Raw genomic sequence first — 18,248 nt, 5'->3', positions numbered from 1 at the left:
AGGCAGTGTTTTAGCAGTAAAGCATAATGCTGGACATCTGCAAGTAAACATCTGAGAATGGTAACATCAGCAGGTTACCTGCTGCAACACTGTACGTACGTACAGGCAGTCCCCCGATTACGAATGAGTTCTGTGCCTAAATCTGTCTTTAAGTCGAATTTGTACGTAAATCGGAACAGTTAGCTGTATGTTTGTATCTAATGTCAGTTAGTCAAATGTTTGTCTTAGTATATAGTGTAGTGTACCTTTCTGTGCATAAAAACATTAAAGAACACTCCCAGATACACTAAAACATCTTTGACATAATACAGTAATAATAATATTTTGATGCGCATCAAAAAGCAGCACCCATTTTATTATGAACCATTTTCTGTACCTCGATTTTTAATACTTGACAAGTGTAGGTTCATAACTACTGGTTGTACATATTACTACCATAAGACGTGATAAGATGCACAAAAACAAAAATGGTTGGCTTTAAGTGCAGTTCGTCATTAACTCAAGTCATAAGTCCGGGAGAGTGTGTGTGTGTGTGTGTGTGTGTGTGTGTGTGTGTGGTTGTTAGCTGCCAATCAGTAAATTCCAACTCATGGCAACCCCACATGTGCAGAGTACAGCTATGCCATAGGGTTTTCAAGGCTGTGACCTTTCAGAACCAGATAGCCAGGCCTTTCTTCCAAGATGCTTCTGGGTAAATTTGAACTGTCAACCTTTTTTGTGCCACCTAGGGACTGTATGGAGCCCTGGTGGCACAGTGGTTAAGAGCTCAAGCTGCTAATCAAAAGGTCCACCAGCTGCTCCCTGGAAACCTTATGGGGCAGTTCTCTGTCCTACAGGGCTGTTATGAGTCAGAATTGACCTGACGGCAATGGGTTTGGTTTTTTTCTTTAGGGACTGTATATGTAGATACAGAGACGTATCTTCACATCTCTCTCCATATACCATAATAGTACATGTGTTTCTCTGATTAGATAAAAATTGTGAATTTCACTGTGTGAATGCAATGTACAATGTAGCAAACGTTAATTTAGAGTAGCAAAAATTGATTTAACGATGAGAGCCTTTAGAATTTATTACTATAACTAGCTACATAAAAAAAAAAAAAAAACTAGCTACACAAAAAAAAAGCAACAGCTAATTCAGACCAAGAGGTCTTTTTAAAGTAGCTGTGACTGTTAGAAAAACTCGACGGCAACGGGTTTTTTTTTTCTGTGTGTGTGTGTGTGTGTGTGTGTGTGTAAGATTACTGGGCACTGCTCCAGGTGAACAGTTTGATGTCTAAAAGATAAAGTGGAAGCCATAAGCAGAAAGCTTGTAACATGGTCCATTTAGATCAAGGTCAGCTTGAAGTCCACACAAAGGCTAACCCCAAAAAAACCCATTGCTGCCAAGTCAATTCCGACTCCTAGCTACCCTACAGGACAGAGTAGAACTGCCCCGTACGGCTTCCAAGGCTGTAACCCTTACGGAAAGCAGACCGCCACATCTTTCTCCTGTGGAGCGGCTGGTGGGTTTGAACTGCGGCCGACCTTCAGGTTAACAGCTGAGTGCTTTAGCCACTGTGCCATGAGGGCTCCTGGACAAAGGATAAACCAAAAAAAGCCGCTGGCTTTGAGTCAATTCCGATTCATAGCAAACAGGCAACCCAAGGTTATCTGGAGAAATGCTCTGAGCACCTAGGGTCTCTTTAAGACGTGTACACGTACTAGCAAGTCAAGACGTGATTTTCATACGAGGTTATCTGCGAGCTATTTCCATGATTTCTTGTTGTTAGTTGCCATCGAGTCGATCCCAACTCACGGCGATCCCATGCGTGTAGAGCAGAACTGCTAAATATGGTTTTCAAGGCTGTGACCTTTCAGAAGCAGCTCGCCAGGCCTTTCTTCTGAGGTGCCTCTGGGTGAGTTTGAACTGCCAACCCTTCGGTTAGTAGTTGAGTGCTTAACCGTTTGTGCCACTCAGGGACCCCTTCCATAATGTAAATCAGGGGAATGAGTGGGCCAGGAACATGGCAACAACATATCCCTCAAGTAGGAAGGAAAGCCACTTAGCAGATCCTGCCCAAAGGGACACGGGAAGAACCCAAACATGGCTCCCCTCCTCTGCTTCTGTTTTTAGCAAGAGCAGGTGGCTTACTGGTGATGGCAAAACAAAGCAGTTTAGAAAGCTCCAGCGTGAAGACTGAAAACAGTATTAGTGTCACTCGGGGGACCAGGGACACAGCTTACTGACCCGTCACTCAAAGGCCCGTCTTTACTGGAACAGGGACAAGGTGGTTTTACAATGGAAACAGAAGAGACAAAGAGAATTATTGGTGACAGAGCGGAGACTCTGGGGCATCACTCCTGCGGATTGAGTGCAGTGACCGGCACATTTGAAATCACATTTCAACACCCATTTCAAATGGGACACACGAGTGACAGTCATGCAGGTGAAGTAGCCAAGAAGACATGCCAGCCCCAGCAGCCATTCCAAAGGCACAATTCAAAAGGAAACCAGAGAAATGGTGCCTACAAGGGAGACAAGTCTTCGGATAGGCTGCAGCGTGGGGTCATCTATTATCAGTCCCGCTGCCATCATGGGCATTATGGCTGTAAAGATCCTGGTCAGAGAAGTATAGACAGACAAACAGCATGAAAAAGAAACACACTCCACAGATGACCCAGCTGGAGGGTGTGTGTGTGAAGACCACCAAGGGAGGATGGGGCGTAGGGGGGAGGAAGGACTTAGAACCTGCTCTGGGAGTTAGTGGTGGCACCTTTGCTTGGAGGTCTTCTAGTATGTCTTCCCCAGCCACCATGAACTGCAGGCTCTGCCCGATGGCAGCCAGGAAGAACAAGAGGGCAAGGGGGCGGGCAGAGTAGGCCAGGCATCACAGAGAGCTAAGAGGAGAGCCTGGCTGATCTCCACAGTGCTTCTTCAGCCCGAGGATAAGGCAGGGCCGACAGTATGTGCCCACCGGGCTGGGCAGGGGAAACAAAAGAAACGTAAAGCAAGCCACCTTGTTTAATCTGAAAAGCTGTGATTTCTTTTCTAAAGGTTGGCTGGGCAAAGATATAAAATAATTGTTTCAAATACGGCTTGGGCACTCTCTGTGTGCTTGGGTTACCTTCAAAAGCTGGCATCTTTGCAGGACCTCCTGCATGGCTTCTCATGGTGACAGTGACAAGAGGGGGTGCCCAGTGCTAAGTGAACTGGCCCAGGCCCCAGAACCCAGGCTACTGGACAGTTAGCTTGCCAGGGGGCTCCAAGCCACAGTGTTCTGCTCCCACCCCCACCAGGATGCCTCCTTAGCATAACAGGACCCCCAAAGACACAGTCACTGTGCAGAAGGTTGTCCACACACATGGGGCACTTGCCTGGAGAAATGCTAGCCCATCTGGAAATGCTGGACTTCATTCAGACCCCATGGGTCTGGGGACCCTGGGACACCTGGAGGGTTCCGGTCACCTTACTGTGTGGATCTTGGGTGGCCTTGATGAATGTATGAACAGATTGTCCCCGCCCCTCCCTAGTCCAGCTGCCTCCCTACTCCAGAGGGATGCCCACCTCCATTAAAAGACTGGGCTGTTTTGGCCAAAAGTTTATGTCCTGGATACAGTATAGCTGGTTTTAACTCCCGTTCTCCCAGTCTTTCTGGAAGATTCAAACAAACCAAGTTCTAACAGCGGCATTTCAGGCGGTGGAATGGGTGGCTGTGAAGAAGCTATTTCCGGGCAGAAGCCAGGAGGGGTGGTGGGTAGGAGGATGGCACAGAATGCACTGTCCCCGCTACTGTTAGATACTTGGGTGGCCGCCCACTCTACAACCAGCCTTTCCTGCCTGCAAGGCCAGTTGCTCTGATGGAAGATTCTCGGGAGTTCCTGCTTCGCCCACTGCCTGCCTTCCTGCTCCCCTCCTCCCTGCTCGGCAGGAACCAGCTGTGTGCGTGACTATGATTAAGAGAGAGGGATGCCACAGATGGGGGGGGGGGCGGGGCGGCTGGTGCCTGGTGTGGACAGGACGAGGCTGAAGTCACTCAGGCGCTCCCTTGTGACCTTCCGGGCAGTACCAGCCACATTCCCTGGCTGCCAGCTGCTCAATCACAAGCTATTCTTGGATGCCTTCTGGATACACTGTTTTGTTTTGTCTGGCGGTGGGGGTTTCTGGTTCCCTTGACCAGTTCAGCCCAGAAATGCAGAGTCTGCCATCTGGGCCCCATGGTGCACTTGTGAGATAAGGGAACTGGGCAGTCAGCCCACAGATGGTGACTTGGAGTGAGGGAGGGAGGGGCGGGGGAGGACAGGAGGTGCCTGGGGCCACCTCCTGGGCACTGACTGTTGTTTGGGGCTCCTGTTTGCTAAGGAGGAGTCCTGGTAGAAGTGGGAGCAAAATAGTGTGGCTTGGAGCCCCTACAATGCTAAATGCCATCTGGACAAGCCTGGGCCAGGTGGTGGACACAAGGCATGGGTTCGGATCCCAACTGGGATCCTTCCAGAAGTCTCAGCTACAATGGATCACTGCTTCCTGGGGCCCCAGCTTCTCATCTGAGGAATGGGGAGAACGTCCCAGCTCTGAGTCTCTGATGGGGGCGGGGAGGCTATAACAGTTCAAGTGTTGAACCTCTGTGGTGGTTCCTACTTAACCTTTGGGGGGTGAGGGTGGGGAGACACCAGTCAAGGGCATGAGGCTGCGCTGCAAAGCAGCCGTGAGGTGTACTAAATAGACTGCATGACGAATACTCCCCACACGCAAGGCTGGAGGGACCAGACCCATTCAGGTGGGTGCAGGAGGTGGGAAGGGTGGGAAGGGAGATAGGTGGGCGGGGAACCGTCTTAAGAACTGCCACTCTGGCCCTGCCCCAGGGCGATCTGTCCTGCCCCCGGCTCATCCTGGAGGCATCTAGGCTCTCGGGCGGGCACACTGAGACAGCTCCCAGTCAGGAGCCCAGGTGGACAAAGGCAACCAGTGTCCTGCCTGTGCAGGTCAAAAGCCTTCCATGCCAGTTGGCTCTCCCGTTATGCCCTAGAAGGTTGCTGCCCTCAAGGGATCTCCTCTCCCACCTCTTTCCCTCCTACTCTCTTCTTCCCCCACTCCTCTTTCCCCATCTATTCCTCCCCCACCCCCTGCCTCCCTCCTCTCCTCTCTCCCCTCCTCCTCTCCCTCTCTTTTTCCAGTCCCTCCCCTCTCTATGTTCTTTTCTCCCCTTCCTCCCTCTCTCCTATCTCTCCCCCCTCCTCCTGTCCTCCCCTCTTCCTAACCACCTCCCCTCTCTGTGTCCTTCTCTCCCCTCCCTCCCTCCCTACTCTTTCTCTCTTTCTGGGGTTCCCAGATTCCAGAAGCTTCCCCTAACAGGCTTAGAGCCCCAGGCCTGGCTGAGCTCCCAGATGCCAAGCTAAACGGAGGAAAGCTGTGAAGACAGGCCCCGGGGTTCATTCTGGAACAATCTGGAAACGAGGGGCTGGCACCACAGCCTGTTCAGGAGAGGGCAGGAGAACAAGTTCCAGTGGAAGGAGGATGCTGGCAAATTCCGCTCCCCCTCCTCTGGATTTCACCTGATTTGACATCTGTAAAAGCCAACTCTTAATGATCTGTTTTAGAGAAAAGGGGCTGGCGTAGGAAATTTAAAAGTCAGAAAAGCCCAGCTTGGAAGGGATTCTTAAAATCACAAATTTTAAATGGTCCTCAAGCCTCTGTAAACGGACCACACTTGAAGTGAAGATTCTAGAAAGGTCTGAGGCTTAGAAATCTGGGAATGAGCTGCTGAAGGACTGAAGGACCCTGAACGCTGCTGTCTCGGTCTCTCTCTCCCTCAGCCCAAGAAGGTGATGTTTGGCATCATAAAACTTCCAACTTCCCCAGGGTGAAACCCAAAAGGCTGCAGCTATCAGAGCACAGAAGGCCAATCTGGTCATCCTTCCAGACAGTGGGGCTAGCGGGTGGATCAGAGTTAAAGCAAAGCCAATCCCATTTCCCACCAAACCACAGATGAGAAACCCTACCCAAGGATATGGGTTTTTCCTGGGCACTAAGTATACACAAAGGAGGCCTGGTGGTGCAGTAGTTTAGTGCTCAGCTACTAACCAAAAGGTCGACAGTTCAAATCCACCAGTGGCTCCTTGGGAGAAAAGACCTGACTGTCTTCTCCCGTAAATATTACAGCCTAGAAAACCCATGGGACAGTTATACTCTGTCAATATAGGGTCACTAGAGCTGGAACAGACTCGGCAGCACACAAGTATACACAGAATCAAGACTGAGGGGCTTCCTCACTCCAAAATAAGGCTACAGTGGACACCTATAGCTTCTGTTCACTCTCCTGGTAACACACCAATCTTGCTTCAAGACCCGTCCTTCCTCTAATTTGACCATGTGAACTGGATGGGGTTAATGCTACTCCTAGCCTTGGGGCTAAAAATGAGAGCCAGACCCAGACAGTCAGTGCACTGCCCTGTGATCACCTTAGAGATGGGTCATGTGACCCCATCAGAGCCAGTGAGACTCTATTCTGTGACTTTGGCGGAACTGCTGGGAAGAGAGAAATCTCACTTTCCCACTGGAGTTTCAGACACAAGAAAATACCAGCCCTGAGCTGATGGCTGCCATATTGCCACCATGGGGAGTACCCACGAATGGAGCCCACAGAGAGGAAAACCAAGCCAGAGGTGGAGGGGGCGAGACTGGCAACTATAAGATTCCTGATACACAGAGGAGGAAGCTTTTCTGGTTCTAAGCTTCATCCCTAGGAAACACTTATCCAATAAGCAGAACTGGGGACCACAGCTCTTCCCAAATCCAGGAGGGACAGAGGATCAAGCTCATGACAATGTTAAACTGGCGAGAGAGGACTGGAAAGGAGCCACGTATTAAACCATACGATCCAGAGAGCAACCAGCCATTCCCACAGCTACCAGGCCCCAAATTTGAAGCAAGTCACTGTTTGCTCCAAGAGGACAAGGCCCAGCAGCTACAAGGAAGCCCAGACTATGCACGTCCCCTCCTGCCCGCTCACAGGACACGTCAACTCACAGGACAGGAACCAGCCAAGAACGTCCAAACACCACTGGATTTCAAGAGTTGAGGCATTCAGGTCACACCCTGCTTTCCCTCCCCTCACTCTTCCAGCTAGTTTTCCAACTTGTACCACTCACTTTCACAAAGCTTCCCCTGGGGTTTGGTGGAAAGATTCAGGGCCCTTTCCATAGTAAGCCTTGGGTATAACTGGAAAGCCAGAGCCAGGAAAGAGCCCCTGGGGGGAGATTACGAGGTGGCAAGACAATAGCGGGAGCTTGAGACTCCTGCTGAGAGTTAAAAATCCAGGCTCTGGGGCCAGGCTGCCTCGGTGGGAACCCTCGACCTTGCCTCTTACTAGCTCTATGACTCCAGGGATGTGACTGACCTCTGTGCCTCAGTTTCCTTAACTGTAAAATGGAAACGAAAGGGTTATGCTGACAATTTAATGCGATATTCTGCAGAAAGCACTGTGTAGTAACCTGGCACATAGTAGGATCTTAATAGAGATTAACTGCCAAACTATACCAGTTTTTACTGGGGTCCGTGAACCTCCTGAAATTGTATGCGAAATTTTATTTTATTTTTTCCTAGGGAAGGGATCTGTAAACCTTCATCAGACTCTCAAAGGGGTCTGCTGATGCAAAACACTACAAAAGGAGCTCAAAGTCTATTGAGGGCAGGGCTTGTGCCATTCTCTTTGTTGTGTGTCCCCCGAAAGAACCAAGGCCTGACTCTGCACACATTACACACCAATAAATAACTTAATGGATACATGGAGAGTGAGACAGATGAATCAACACAGAAATGCCTAGATGGGGTAGACCCAGGCCATTCCGATCATCACAGAGCTCAGGTTTCAAGACCTTGAGATGCGGGAACCTCACCCCACCCCCTTCCCAGCCTTATGCACCGTCCTCAAAGACCCAGAGACACATCCTGCCTGACACATTCAAGCAAGCTCCTTGACATCAGCCAGTGGGCCCAACCCTCTCCCCGCCCCTCCCTGCCCAGGACCTCTGAAGGAACCCAGCCTTCAGGCAGGGAACTGAACTCGAAATTGGGCCAAACGTGCTCCGGTGTGGGGCACGTCTCAGTAGGACGTGGTTGGCAACAAGCCTGACCCAGGGAGTGGGTGCGAGGGGAGAAGTCAGATGACGCGTGACCCGCGAGACTGCGTCGGTGCAGCCCCACATTCCAGAATGCTTCACTTACAGTCGCTTGATCCCAGACTCCGGCTGGGGGGACATTTTCGGATGCGTGACGGGTGGAGGTTGGGATATTCGGTTTTCCTCTTCCATTTCTTCACTGGAGAGAGTAGAGAGGCATGAGAGAGTCAAACTTGCCACAAGAGCAGGAACATTCCAGCCTGATTGTCTGAGAGGGCATGTACTTTTCTGGGGGAGCGGAAATAAGGGGACCACGAAGGACAGTAACAGAGGCCTCTGTCCAGCAGTCTCTCTGCCTGGCAGGGTGCCCTCTTAGCAAGTGTGTGGCTCCTTCAGAGAAGGGGTCCCACTGTGGGGGCCATGGACACAGGTGCCCACGGTCCCTTTGACCTGGTTGCTCAAATGTGATGAATTTAAGAGAACGGGCCTACGTCTCTATTTGCAGTGTACCTGGAAGATTCTAGAACTACTGGAACTACTCTATTTCCTGTCCTTGCCCTATGCTTCCTTGCCTTCATACTGGTGTGGTTTATTCCACCTGGAATATGCCGCCCACTCCCCAACATCCCCCACACTTGAATACTACCCCATCCTTTAAGGAAGGGCCAGTTCAAACGCCACCTCCTCCATGAAGCCTTCCTGGTTTCCACCCCATCTGCAAGCTGGAAGTCGTCTCTCCTTTCTTTGAACATGCAGTGTGTGCTGTCTCTAACTCTAGCATGCCAGGTGCACAGAAGTTTCTTTATAAAGGTGTGTGGTGTTTTCTGTGCATCTTCTGTCTTCCCCACTAGGGCAGGAATCACATTTGGCGCGCCCGCCCTTCCTTCCGGCTTTCCATTCAACACATTTTTATTGTTTACATACTACATGCTGGAGCCCTGGTGGCGCAGTGGTTAAGAGCTCGGCTGCTAACCAAAAGGTCAGCAGTTTGAATCCACCAGCCATTCCTTGGAAACCCTATGGGGCAGTTCTACTCTGTCCCATAGGGTTGCTGTGAGTCGCAATCGACTAGACGGCAACAGATTACTATGTGCTAAGCTCCATGCAAAGGGCTGGGGATATAGCTGCCAACAAGACATACAAGGTTTCTGGTCTCTTGTTGCTTACAGCCTGGCACGGGGTCTGACACTAAAGCAAACACGTTTGTTATGGGTTGAATAGCATCCAAAGGATATGGTGAAGTCCTAACCCCTGTAGCTGTGAATGTGACCTTGTTTGTAAATAGGGTTTTTCTTTGCAGATGTTATAAGCATGGGAGTAGGGTGGGTCCTAATCCTAATTCCTTCTGCGTGGTGTCTTATAAAGAGAACAGGCCTGGGAAGAGCCACACACGGGAGGACAGACGCCACGTGACAGTGGTAGCAGATGCATTTATAAGCAGCAGGAGATACCAGAGATTGCCGACGGCCACAAGAAACTCATGGACAGGCACGAGCAGTTCCCCTCTCAAAGCCCTCCGAAGGAATCAATACGGCTAAGACCCTGAATTCGGGCTTTCAGTCTCCATTACTGTGCAGTAATACATTTCTGTTCTTTAAAGCCACCCACTTTGGAGCCTTTTTGTTACAGCAGCCCTTGGAGACTAAGGCACACTAATGGACAGGATTCACATTAATGAGCTAGAGAGCATGAGATGGTGAAAACAGCCACGGAGAAAGAGGAAACTGAGGAAAGTGACAGAGTGTTTGGGACAGGCACTCCTCCGGGTGGGTAGTGACAGGGAAAGCCTTTCCAAGGAAGTAACATCTGACCTGAACCTGGAATGACAAGGAGTCAACCATGGGAAGACCAAGGAAAACGTTTTCCCAGCAGCAGAAGCAGCAACAGCAAAGTCCCTGGGGTGGAGATTAGCACGCTGTGTTTTGAGGAACATAAAGAAGGGCAGTGTGTACGGAGCTGAGTGACGATGAGGGTGCAGCGGCTGCAGCACCCTCTAGAACCTTCCGTGATGATGGAGCTGTTCTCCATCTGTGCGGTCCAACAGGGTAGCCGGGAGCCACAAGTGGCCACCAAGCACTTGAAATGTGGCTAGAGCGACCGAGGAACTGGATTCTAAAATTGATGTCATTTTAGTGAATTTAAATAGCTCAGTGGCTACTGTCCTGGACAGCGCAGCTCTGGTCTACCCATGTTGCTGACTGACTGCTGACATGGAGGCCGTGCAGCACCATCTCTTTTATCTGCAATTCCAAAATCCAAAAGCTCTGAAAACTAAAATTCAACTTTTGGCAATTCATTTGGTGGCAAAGGCTGAACAGACCTGTCGTGAGGCTGTTTACAATCTCTACGTATCCCATCACAGATGAGGTTCGTATCTCTCGCTGCATAGACAGGAATGTGTGAGATTACGGGGTGCTGCCCTGGCCCCACTGGCAGGGAAAGGTAATACGCAATCAATCATCTTTCTATATAATATTCCTTTTTCTAAAAGCTGAAGAGTTCTGAGTTCCAAAATGCACCAGGGCCCAAGGGTGCCAGAAAGGGGTGGTGAACTTGTATGTAAGTGCTTCAGACCAGAGAAAACCAGTAAAATCAGTTGCCATCGAGTCAGTCCTGACTCATGAAGACCTCACACATGTCAGAGTGGAACCGTGCTCCATGGTGCCTTCTAGGGCTGATCTTCTGGAAGCAGGTCGCTAGGCCTTTCTTCCGAGGTGCCTCTGGGTGGACCTGAACCTCCGACCTTTCAGTTAGCAGCTGAGCATTTTCACCACCTAGGGACTCCAGAGGGTCCCCATAACGGGTAGAAATGTAGTCCTTGCTTCCAGAAGCTCAGTGTCCAGAAGCTCTGTGCAAGCCCAGAAAGGAACCAGCTGTGCCCTCCAGCCCCAGAGGGTCCACCAGGCACTCCCAGGGCCACTCACCTCTTGTAGTAGGCCAGCTCCTCCTGCAACAGGAACACCTTGGACTTGAGTTCATTGCGTTCATGCAGCACATCCCGCAGCTCCTGCAGCGTGAATCGGGGGCGGTTCGGGTCCTTCAGCTCCATGGCCAGCTTGTCCGCCTCAGAGACACCCTCCTCTGCACCTGGCTCCGTCTGGAGGAGGGAGAGATGCTAAGCAATTCCTGGCGGCCCCCGCCAGCCCCCGCTCGCATCCCAACAGAGCCTGAGTTTTCCACGCTCCCTGGTGTTAGCAGCTTTCCGAGAGCGCTATTTTAAGTGCTTGCAGGCGGGCAGCCTCTGCTCACGTTCTGTGCAGCCCAGTTCCCTCCGGAGATGAAAGCCAGTGGCCACCTGCTCACTGTCCACCTGCTCAATAGCCGGGCACGCGGTCCCGGCACCTGCCCACCCGGCTCTGGGCTTTATTACAAACCATATGAAAACGCATCTGAAGAGAAAGAAAACCTTGTGTCCAACTCCATTACCCTCATCATCTGCTAGCTTCCCCCTTTCCAAGGTCTCTCATCTTATGTTCTTGCTAAGAGGCATTGCTAATTGTCCCAAAGTTGTTGGAATCATAGCCAGGCACACTTCTCGATGTCCCCAGCACCGGACGCTGCCTGGTCTGTGGCAGGGGCTCGGGATGTGGCGAATAAGGGAATGAAGGATGCTCAGAGATGTAAGTGACCTGCCCACGCTCACACACCTGGGAGGTAACAGAGCCCTCGCTGGGACTGTGGTTTTTCCGGTCCATGATACCACGTTTGCCCTGGTGGGAGGTGGCAGGGGAAGTGGCTGGCTCAAATCACAGACTCCTAAACTTCACCCAGGAGCTTGGTGAGAGGATTCCTGAGCCCCACCTGTGGGCAAGGTACTGATAATCCTGAGGGTGTCTGTCCAGTTCCTCGCAGATGGTTCACAGACCTCAACAGGAGAAATACAGGTCACACCGCAGATCCCAGTATGATAGGCCACCTGCCTTGGGCCAGGCCCCTGTCCTCCCCCCTCTTCACAGCAAAAGGGAACCTTTTTTTGTTTTTATTGTGGTAAAATACATGACATAAAAGGCACAATTTTAAAGCAAACAATTCAGTGGCATTTAGTACATTCACAATGTTGTATAACCATCAACTACTATCTAGTTCCAGAATATTCTCATTATCCCAAAAGGAAACACTGTATCCATTTGCAGTCAACCCCCATTCCATTCCCTTCCCCTAGCAACCACTAATCTACTTTCTGTCTGTGGGTTTACTTATTCTGGACATTTCATATAAAAGAAACCATACAACATGTGGCCTTTTGTGTCTGACTTCTTTCACTTAGCATCACGTTTTCAAGGTTCATTCACAGTGAGCATGTATCAGCACTTTACTCCTTTGTATAGCTAAATGATGTTCCATTGTGTGGACAGACCACATCTCATTTATCCATTTGGGTTGTCTGCACTCTTTGGCTACCGTGAATAATGCTTCTGTGAACACTGACGTGCAAGTTTGTGTGTGGACGTGTATTTTAGATTCTCTTGGGTAAAATACCTAGGAGTGGAATTGCTGAGTCACGTGCTGTGTTTAACTTCCACAGGAATCACCAGACTGTTTGTTTCCACAAGCAGCCGTACCATTTTACATTCCCATCAGCAATGGTGGAGGGTTCTACTTTCTCCAATTCCTTGCCAACATTTGTTATTTTCCGTTTCTTTGATAACTGCAAGGCAGAATTTGCAAGCTGCCCCAATGTTGGTCAGCCAACCTGTAGGTGACCCAAACCTCAGATTCACACACTTCTTCCAGCCCCTCTTCCCCAGAACACTCAGGCGTGCCAGTCACTGGGGTAAGTCCCTCACCTCTCTGTGACTTTGGGAGGTGCCATCTGAGAGGGGAAAGGGTCAAGCCCAAAACCCCACTTCCCAAGAGACCTTTCGACAAGTCCTCTCTGGAGCTCTCTCTGATTTCCCCATCAGGCCCTCAACAACCCAAGAATATTTCTAAGGACCCTTCCCACCCAGACATTCTGCGATTCCTATGAAAACTTGCTTTCACAGCTGCAGAGGGTCTGCTCATCCCTGGCAGGTTGTAGTCACCCAAGCACTCCAGGGCTGCCTTGGTGCAGTGTTCCAACACCCTTGAGCCACCAATGTCCCATGAGGGACTAGAAGGAGTGGATAGTGGACAAGAGATCAGGACAGCAGTGAGTCTGGAATAAGGGAAAACCAAAAAATCCCCCCAAAAACCCAATGCTGTCGAGTTGATTCCAACTCACAGCAATCCTATAGGACAGAGTAGAACTGCCGCATAGTGTTTCCAAGGCTGTAAAGCTTTACGGAAGCAGACTGTCACATCTTTCTCCTGTGGAGTGGCTGGTGGGTTCCAACCGCTGACCTTTTGGTTAGCAGCTGAGTGCTTAACCACTGCGCCACCAGAGCTCCCGGGGAATAAAGAGCCCCCCCACCCCCCAAAAACCAAACCTATTGCCGTTAACTTCGATTTTGACCCACAGTAATCCTTTAGGACAGAGGAGAACTGCCCCATAGAGTTTCTAAGGAGTGGCTGGTGGATTGGAACTGCCAACCTTTTGGTTAGCAGTCATGCTCTTAACCACTATGCCACCACAGCTCAGAATAAGGAAAAGGGGGATTGAAATAGAATCCCCCAAAAAAGTATGGCCCAGAGAGGAGAAAGGGCTCCAGCCTGGGGGATCCGAGGCCAGGATGGTGAAGAATTCCAGAAGACAAACCGAGATCCCACACATCCTGGGAAAGCCTGGAACGGGCTGTTCCAGAAAAGGACTTTTGAAAGGAGATACCACACACCGGGGCCGATCAGGTGACACAGAGCCACCCGCAAGCGTGGGTGGGTGGGGAAGCTGGCTAACCGTGCCCAGCTGCCTGTCTAATATTTATTTAAAACTCTTTGAACACCGACTCTCTTCTGGACACTGTGCTCTCAGCTCAGTATTAAGAAAATGAGAACAGGAGGGGAGGGGAGGGAGGGGTCATAGGCACAAATAGAAATTTACAACCTAACACAGTAAGAGAGAGGCCGGAAGTCAAACTCTACACGAGGAGAGAGGCCGGAAGTCAAACTCTACACGAGGAGAGAGGCCGGAAGTCAAACTCTACACGAGGAGAGAGGCCGGAAGTCAAACTCTACACGAGGAGGACCAGAGAAGACGTTATTGCAGATGTGGCTTCTGTGCTGGGGGTTTTGATGGATGTGTAGGAGTTCGCCAGGAACCCTGGGCACCAATGGTATAGACCAGAGGTTGCAAGCTGGGGCCCTCAGACCATACCCCGTACCGGCCCCCTCACATTTTGCTCGGCTCTTGCTGTGTTCTAAAAGCCTTTGGAATTAGCTGTCTAAAGTTTTAAATCAAATTTAACACTGAAGTCTAAATTTTGGCTTCATTTTGGAAAAAAAATTTAGAAGATCTGGCCACACTGGGTCCACACTCCCATGTGGCAAAACTAGGCTGGAGCCAAGTGGCAACTGCTCCCTTTCTCATGCTGTTCGCCCGGCTCCCCACTCCCATCCCTAGGCCTTGGTGACCACACTCCTTCCGGCCTGTCTTTCCCAGAACACTCAGGCCTGCCAGTCACTGGGACAAATCCCTCCCCTCTCTGTGTCTCCGGCAGGTGCCATCTGGGGGGCAGGGTCAAACCCAAACCCCCACTTCCCAAGAGCCTTTTGGACAAGTCCTCTCTGGAGCTCTCTCTCTCAATTCTCCATTGGGCCCTCAACAACCCAAGAACGTTTCTTCCTGCCCTGACACTCCCCGATACCTGTGAACATGCTTTCACAGCCACAGACGGTCTGCTCGTCCCCAGCACTTGGTAATCACCTGGCACTCAAGGGCTGTCTTGGACACTGAGTTCTTTCCCACTGGGGTAGGGATAGCTCTTTGAGGGCCCAATCCCCTTAGAAACCCAAACCGAACCAGCTGCCATTGAGCGGACTCCAGCTCATAGTGACCCCAAGGATGTAAGAGCAGAACTGTGCTCCAGAGGGTTTTCAATGGCTGATTTTTAGGAAGTAAATCACCAGGCCTTTCTTCTGAGGCACCTCTGGGTAGACACAAGCCTCCAACCTTTTGGTTAGCAGCCAACCATGTTAGCCTTCTGTGCCACCCAGGGACTCTGATTTGCACCCTGCCCTTAGAGCTTGGGGAATTCCCAACCAGGTCTGCCAAAGCCCTGACTTCTGGGACTGTCTTCTGAAAACACAGGAGCAGGGCAAGCTTGGGGCCCTAGCATTTCTGCAGGCCACAGGCAGTGACCAGCATGTGGACAGCCCAGGACTGGCCTGTCCAGACCAAGGGAGACTGCAAAGGCTCTTCCCAAGCTGACAATCGGGCCCATCAGCAGTGGGCTGTCTAGGCTTACTCCACCAGGACACAGAGGTGGCTCAGGTCATCTCAGATAAGCTGGGGCCTTCCTCGGGCTGTTCACAGGTCCCTGGAGGCACTTCGGGCCCAGCTTAGGAGAGATACCTTGGGCCCTGTTGCTCCTGAGAGGCCCAGAGACCAGCAACAAGCAGCAGGGCCTGTCCAGAGGCCCTGGTGGGGGCAGTGCCTTTCCTCAATACCATCCACTGAAGCTCTGGCCTCCAGAAATGCAAACCGCTCCCTTGGGGGCATCAGGGCCACTTCCTTTGTTCCCACTGTCCTTGAATATACATGGGCACTGCCCCTAGCCCAGCAAAGGAGAGCAACTGGATGTGCGCACACTGGTTACCCTTGGCCTCTCCAGGCTTTAAAAAAAAAGCTGCCATGGAGTTGACTCCAAATCACAGCGACCTCGTATGTGTCAGAGTAGAACTGTGCTATACAGAGTTTTTGACGGCTCATTTTTTTTTTTTTATTAACTTTTATTGAGCTTCAAGTGAACGTTTACAAATCAAGTCAGACTGTCAAATATAAGTTTACATACACCTTACTCCGTACTCCCACTTGCTCTCCCCCTAATGAGTCAGCCCTTCCAGTCTCTCCTTTCGTGACAATTTTGCCAGCTTCCCTCTCTCTCTATCCTCCCATCCCCCCTCCAGACAAGAGTTGCCAACACAGTCTCGGTGTCCACCTGATATAATTAGCTCACTCTTCATCAGCATCTCTCTCCTACCCACTGTCCAGTCCCTTTCATGTCTGATGAGTTGTCTTCGGGAATGGTTCCTGTCCTGGGCCAACAGAAGGTTTGGGGACCATGCCCGCTGGGACTCCTCTAGTCTCAGTCGTACCATTAAGTACGGTCTTTTTTCTCAGTCATACCATTAAGTACGGTCTTTTTGTGAGAATTTGGGGTCTGCATCCCACTGATCTCCTGCTCCCTCAGGGGTTCTCTGTTGTGCTTCCCGTCAGGGCAGTCATCGATTGTGGCCGGGCACCGACTAGTTCTTCTGGTCTCAGGATGATGCAGCTGTCTGGTTCATGTGGCCCTTTCTGTCTCTTGGGCTCTTAGTTATCGTGTGACCATGGTGATCTTCATTCTCCTTTGATCCAGGTGGGTTGAGACCAATTGATGCATGTTAGATGGCCGCTTGTTAGCATTTAAGACCCCAGACGCCACATTTCACAGTGGGATGCAGAATGTTTTCATAACAGAATTATTTTGCCAATTGACTTAGAAGTCCCCTTAAACCACGGTCCCCATCGACGGCTCATTTTTTGAAAGCAGATTGCCAGACCTTTCTTCCGAGGCACCCCTGAGTGGACTTGAACCTCCAAACTTTCAGTTAGGAGCCGAGCATGTTAACTACTGTGGATTTGGCTCGTAAATCCTGCTTCACCATCAGCCACTGAAGCCACTGCCAGCATTACTTCCCAGCCCTGTGCAGGACCCCTTCTTAAAAAAGGCCTAACACAAAACCAGAATGTGGAAGAGAAACCAAACAGGCAATTATTTACGTTACAGTTTTCTTTTCAGTTGTCTCAGAGGTCCTTTAGACATGGAGCCCGTCTCGTTTTCTTATGGTTTTATATCTAATTGTGAAAGGCAGGAAAACCTTCAGTTCAAAGACCAGGAGCTGGAAGAACTTTGAAAACTGGATGCTCAGTGGAGGGAAGTCAGCTGCAAAACGCCACGTGCTCTATGATCCCATTTATACAAAATGTCCCAAACAGACAAACCCACAAAGAGTAGATTAGTGGTGGCCAAGGGGCTAGGGGGAATGAAGGGATTATGGGGTGACAGCTAAGGGGAGCAGGGTTCCCTTTGGGGTGATAAAAATGCGCTAAAATTGACTGCAGTGATAGTCACAGAACTTTGTGAACTGTACATTTTAAATGAGTAAATTCTATAGTATGTGAATTATATCTCAAAGTTGTTACGAAAAAACATGTAAGGCAAAAAAGGAAAAAAACAAAACTTAAATATAGACTCACCATGTCACCCAGCAATTCCACTCCTAGGCATCTGCCCATGAGAAATTAAAACAATTGTCCACACAAAGACTTGCACGTGAATGTTAATAGCAGCATTATTCACAACAGCCAAAATGTGAAAATAATAATAAAAAAAAGAAAACAAAAAAGGAGGCTTGTCTACCGAGGGTGACAATGAAATGACAGGGACGCAGCTCAGAGCGGACTACAGAGTCGAGGGAAGAGTCAGAAGCCCAAGGCACTTGTGAGAGCTGATTTCTCTCCATCCCTGGGTCCCTCCACGGTTCCCACCTTCCCTACCAATCCTGCCACAGGACTAACTCCTGACCTAGCCACACCCTGCCTGCTTTCCAGCCTGGCTCCCGCCGTTGCCCCACCTGGAACGACCTGGCCCACACTGTACCCCTGGAAACCCTGCCCATCCCACAGGCCCTGTCTCAGTGCTGTGAAGGCCTCCCCAGCCCCAACCTCCCAGCTCCCTGTGGCCTTCATTGGACCTCACGGCTCTTTATCCCAGCTGCACTGAATACTGAATGTACACATCAAGAAAAATCACTGCTGTCGTCTGACTGATGAGGAAACTGACCCCACAGGGATGGACCGACCCCAGGTCACACAGCAGCCGGACTGGGCATCCTGAGCTTGGAGTTAACCCCAGCAGAGACTGCCTGAGTCTGGGGACAGACACTGCCAAAGCAGCTTGATGGGTTAGTCACCACTGCAACCTGATGTTTCTTCCCCGCCCCCGTGGTTGCCAGAATGGGAAGCTAAAACCCATAGGCAGTTGGGCCAAGGAGGTGTGAAATGTCCTCATTTTGTTGCTAAAGAGATCT

At 50.5% G+C, this 18,248-nt stretch overlaps 1 protein-coding gene across 2 annotated transcripts in view; it reads right to left on the bottom strand.

The window, feature by feature from the left end:
* RILPL1 (Rab interacting lysosomal protein like 1) overlaps positions 1 to 18,248 on the bottom strand; it is a 49,023-nt gene that overhangs the window by 1,575 nt on the left and 29,200 nt on the right. Inside the window, exons 5-7 of one of the 2 annotated variants that reach the window (XM_023539209.2) lie at positions 11,024 to 11,196; positions 8,206 to 8,298; positions 1,123 to 2,602 (exon numbers count right to left, since the gene is read on the bottom strand). In XM_023539209.2, the coding sequence (XP_023394977.2) occupies positions 2,485 to 2,602; positions 8,206 to 8,298; positions 11,024 to 11,196 (384 nt within the window). In that variant the 3' untranslated portion in view covers positions 1,123 to 2,484. Of the gene's footprint in view, positions 1 to 1,122; positions 2,603 to 8,205; positions 8,299 to 11,023; positions 11,197 to 18,248 lie in introns of those variants that run through there. The other variant, XM_003420283.3, reaches the window with a different exon arrangement.

This window comes from Loxodonta africana, chromosome 19 (assembly GCF_030014295.1).
Source record: "Loxodonta africana isolate mLoxAfr1 chromosome 19, mLoxAfr1.hap2, whole genome shotgun sequence".
In the NCBI taxonomy this organism is placed as follows: Eukaryota; Metazoa; Chordata; class Mammalia; order Proboscidea; family Elephantidae; genus Loxodonta; species Loxodonta africana.
This window is presented reverse-complemented; position numbering and strand designations above follow the sequence as displayed.